At 38.4% G+C, this 5,181-nt stretch overlaps 1 protein-coding gene across 1 annotated transcript in view; it reads left to right on the forward strand.

Annotated features, from left to right (window-relative positions):
- The first annotated feature begins 3,408 nt into the window (after positions 1-3,408).
- Positions 3,409-5,181, forward strand: part of LOC145259259 (atrial natriuretic peptide receptor 1-like) — a 115,599-nt gene continuing 113,826 nt past the window's right edge. The window contains exon 1 of the mRNA XM_080117095.1: positions 3,409-3,743. Coding sequence (XP_079973221.1) covers positions 3,496-3,743 — 248 coding nt within the window. The 5' untranslated portion in view covers positions 3,409-3,495. The remainder of the gene's footprint in view (positions 3,744-5,181) is intronic.

Consider the following 5,181-nt stretch of genomic DNA (forward strand, 5'->3'; position numbering starts at 1 on the left):
TTAGGGATCATTACAGTTAGGTTGGTGTTAGGTATGGTAAGGATTAGATTATAGATAGGATTAAGAGTAATGTTAGGGCAAAGCCAGGGTAATGGTTAGTTTGGGATTAAGGTTCAGATCTCTACTTTGAGATCGATAAAACGGTCGTGGAGAATAAACGCCACTGTTGAACGCATCGTGGAATTGTTGACAGCTATCTCTTTGAGGTAATATGCAAATATAAGTCCATCGTCTTGAGTAAGTAATATTTTTATTACTATCAGAATTGTGTCTGCATCTTTGGGATAGTTAGGGCAATTTTGGTGAAATTAAAATCAATTTTCATCACAATACACAGTTAATGAATCGGGCCATCTTAAAAATATTCGCTATTGTTTAAACAAAAATCGGTCTCTAACTCTCCAGTTCTTCGCGCACCTGCAACTTCATACGAGGTTCTGTATATTGTTCAGTTCGTCAAGGTTAAATTTGAAATCGCTTTTTCGTTGGTCTTTAACTTTTGAAATATCATTTTGATTAATCAGTTGCACTTTTTGTTGTTGTTTTTCTGTTGAAGTGAGTTATAAAAGCCTTTAGTTCTTGAAAGAACCTACGGGAATAGGAATTATCAAAACAAGGAATCTTACACTACTTGTGGTATCTTTCATTTGTGACCACTAGCACGGGTCTACAACAAATACCATAACCCTGAAGTTTATGTGGAAGACTCGGATGCCACACTCTGTCAAACGCCTTCGATATGTTCAATGGTACTACTCTCTCTCTCTCTCTCTCTCTCTCTTTCACTCCTCTAAATTATCCATAAACCGACAGATGCACTCAGTTACAACACATAAAAGATAAACAGTAGAGCGAAAATCACGAAAGCCATATTGGAAGTTCACTAAAGAGGACCAGATTTTCCAGAAAATCAATTTAGTTGACTAACTTTTCAAAAAATTTGCTAATAACAGAGAGGAGACTAACTTAGTTGGGTCAGATCGATCACCAGCATTTTTAAAGACAGGGACAAGAAAGGAAACGTTATTTTGATGAGTAAAGATTTAAAAGAGAATAGAAGTAAGTGTAGGACCACAACGTTTGAGAACTACAACAAGAATTAAATCAGGATCAGAAATCTTATACCAGAATACTCCGAATCTCTACTCCTAGTTAAGAAATTCTACAATCCTTTTTTTTACTTGAGCTAAATTCACCCTAAGATGGAGAACTGCTGCCACATCATGGAAGGAGCTGCTAAGAGTACTCTTTCGAGTCTTGACAGGGTACAAAACCAGCTTCGAAATCTAGTGAGAAATGTCCTTTTCTCCTTCTTATTTCCCTGTTTTTACTGTACACGCAATAACCCTTATCCCTGAGTGGCCTTCGGGCCTTGATAAGTGGTGACCACCATGTAAAAAAAACGTTCTGTATCTATCTCTACACTGTCATTATTTTCGTGACAGGTGCTCGTCTGAGCTTCTATGCAGGTCCCCCCCTCACCACCGTAAAACATTCCTAACAAACACTCGTCTAGTTACAACAACTGTCAATGATTTTCCTTACCCTCTATATGTGCCTAAAAGTAAACGAAAATTCCATGAGCAAAGTTTCTTTCCTAGAACCACCGTCTGTGGAAATAACGTGGTTGTTTTCAAGTCTAATGCAAACAAGTTCTTATAGAACGGTATTCTTAAATGAAAAATTTCTGCCAAATTTCGATTATCACGGTACTGTCTCACCTGATACTCATAAACTCTTAACCTCGCATGACCTCTGGGTCTTGATAAGCGGCGACTCCCTAGTAAAAAAATCTTTGAAGAACACGATCTTCTCCTAAGCTACACTTCTATTTCTTTTATTTCCAGTTTAACTCCACTCCCGTTTAGAGATCGACCTGCTTGTTTTCGGATTTAAACAAACTGACAAACAATAGGCAATCTACTCTTAGAAATGATTGGAGGAATCTTATTAACCTGACTCAGATTTTTTTTTTTTGGGGGGGGGGGTATTGTCCAACTTTCTGCCATCAAATTGTAAATATTATTTTGTAAATAAAATCCATTCTTGTGCCAAACTTAAAAATTGAATATCTCTGTCTCGGGAGGCCATTCACAGATGCCAAATCTCCACCGGAATGAGAAAAGAGTTTAAGAGACCACCTTCATCAAAGAATGTAGACGAAACCGGCTATGTTATTGTTGTATCCAAAGTGCTACTTTTCGGAGAAAGGAGGTTGTATTTTCACTACAAACCGAAATTGGATCTAACTTTGTTGATGCTGGGATGGTGGTTGGGGTTCAGGTAAACATATTATTTACAATCGACATATTTCACCTGTCAACACGTCGTCGTGTGGCATTCTCTTCCCCATTCGTGATTCTTGTCGGTCACTCTACCTGTATATAGACATGAGAGTATTGCATTGCTGGCTAAAAGTGAAAAGGAGCTGCTTATAACTGGTCTCCAACAAAGTGGCCCTAGACAAACAGGCAAACAGGCAAACAGAGATACAGACAGAGACAGAGAGATAAAAGGACAGAGCAACAGACAAAAACAGGGATAAAGAGAAAACGAGAAGCAGAAAGAGGCAGATAGTGACACACATGCGCGCGTACGCGTGTACGTATATACAGAGAGAGGGGGGGGAAAGAGCGAGAAAGGGAGAGGCGGATGAGTAAATAAATAAATATATTATTTATTTATTTATTTATTTATAGAGATATAGAGACAAACAAATAATACTTATTATTACAAATAATAAATCTTTAATAACTAGATAGATAGATAGATAGATAGATAGATAGACAGAAATCACATATATAAACTTTTCAGATTCAGTAATCATATTGTAAATATAGAACAAATCACATTAAGAATTGACAAAGTATTTGTGTGACAGACATGTTCAAAAACAAACGGAACAGTTTATTATTGTAAAAACAGCAGAGTACGAAACATTACGTGTTCGTGCGTATTAGCTCATCTCAAGCACTCACGTTTGTGTGTGTGTTTGTGTGTGTGTGTGTGTTTTGTGTTTGTGTGTGTGTGTTTGTGTGTGTGTTTGTGTGTGTGTTTGTGTGTGTGTGTTTGTGTGTGTGTTTGTGTGTGTGTGTCTGTGTCTGTGTGTGTGTTTGTGTGTGTGTGTGTGTGTGGCTGTGTGTGTGTTTGTGTGTGTGTGTTTGTGTGTGTGTGTTTGTGTGTGTGTGTTTGTGTGTGTGTTTGTGTGTGTGTGTTTGTGTGTGTGTGTTTTTGTGTGTGTGTTTGTGTGTGTGTGGCTGTGTGTGTGTGGCTGTGTGTGTGTTTGTGTGTGTGTTTGTGTGTGTGTGTTTTTGTGTGTGTCTGTGTCTGTGTGTGTGTTTGTGTGTGTGTTTGTGTGTGTGTTTGTGTGTGTGTGTGTTTGTGTGTGTGCGTGTGTGTGTTTGTGTGTGTGCGTGTGTGTGTGCGTGTGTGTGTGTGTGTGTGTGTGTGTGTGTGTGTGTGTGTGTGTGTGTTAACGCATCCTAAGCACACGCAATGCGCGAATCTGCTCGTCTCGTTTGGATTATTCTATTCGCTGTCGAATTGATGAAGCTGCGGGCGATTGCTGATGCGGCGTCCGTCTTCAGGAGAATCAACGCAACAAAAGAGCTGAGGATCGCGTGGCTGGCGCCAAGGAAGACTTACTACGATTTTAACGCTTCGACGAGCGTTGGCGGACTTCTTCTGGCGCTGAATAACATCATGGAACATCCAAACTGGCTAAAAGGATACACTTTTAAGTGAGTATACGACTAAACTACTTTTTTCCATCGTGTTTCGCTATAAGAAATGAAGTAGTTAAATTAATAATCTCCACAGACACACACACACACACACACATACACACACACATATGTGTGTGTGTGTGAAAATTATAAACTATACCCATATAATAAGTAAGTATACCCATATATGCATATGTGGGTGTGTGTGTGTGTGTGAAAATTATAAACTATACCCATATAATAAGTAAGTATACCCATATATGCATATGTGGGGGGGTGTATAGGGTGGAACGATAAATTTGTCGCCATAAAAAAAACAACACTACAGCTATATTTTAAAACTTTTATTGAAAAATCAATTCAGATAACTTGATTATGTAATACAGCTGGCATCTATTTAACGTAGCCGCTTTCAGCCTCACTCAGCGCCTCGATGCGAGCCCGGAACTGGGTGCATGCCATTTTCCACAAAGTCGGCGAATACTCGACGGATGCCGGTGATCAGGCTGGCTTTGGTGTTGTGGGAGATCATGTTGGTGATGTTCTCGACGTATGACTAAACGATGTAGTCCAGCAGGTTCAGGTCGAGGATAGAGGTGGCTAGTGATAAAAAGGTACAAAGACGTAGCACTCCTTCTGAAACCAAGCCTGGCTCTCTTTGAACTTGTAGGCCGGCGATGGATCCTGCTGCCACACCCAGTGTCTGCCAACGGCCACCCCATTGCACCATGGGATCACCACACGCTTCAGCAAATCCAGGTACACTTTAGTGCTGACTTTCAAGACGACTTCAAAGAGGTGAGATGGCATGATGTGGCCCTCACTTGAAACCACACCAAAGGACATAACTGTGGCCTAGGGTAGGTCGATTTTTGCATTATGACTAGGTCTATGCAGAGAAAGATGTTAAATAATATTGAGAATAACAACACAAAATATTTTTTTCTAAAACTCCATCGTTTTTTGCTCAAATGAATTTAAACATTGAAAAACTTAATAAGCTGCGTCTATGTCGCAGGGTGCCGGTGTTAAATCAAAGAATAAGCATGTCATATTCATGCCGGTTTTGAAGAAAACATATGAAGGGAGTATTAACAATACGTTTTTTCTTTTGTTTGTAATATCTATTTTATTTTTAGAAAACTAATTGAGTGTCGATATAAAAAGACACCCTGCAAAATATTTCATTTAAAATGAAGTAAACAACTAATAAACCAGGGCTTTATTTTATCCGGTTAATAGCCTTTTTCGAATATTCGGAGTCGACATTTTGCTGTTGTTAATAAAATTGTTAACGTTTGTATTAATTTTCTGCGTTCCTAAACTTTTGGACGCCTGTAGTTTAATTAAATTTATTTATATGTAAAAAACTAATATGTATTAAAAATAAAAAATAAAAATATGTTTTATTTAACTACCATTGTTAAACATTGGAAAATTAACCCAAAATTTCTTT

Source organism: Euprymna scolopes, chromosome 34 (assembly GCF_053919585.1).
Source record: "Euprymna scolopes isolate OS-2025 chromosome 34, ASM5391958v1, whole genome shotgun sequence".
NCBI lineage: Eukaryota > Metazoa > Mollusca > Cephalopoda > Sepiida > Sepiolidae > Euprymna > Euprymna scolopes.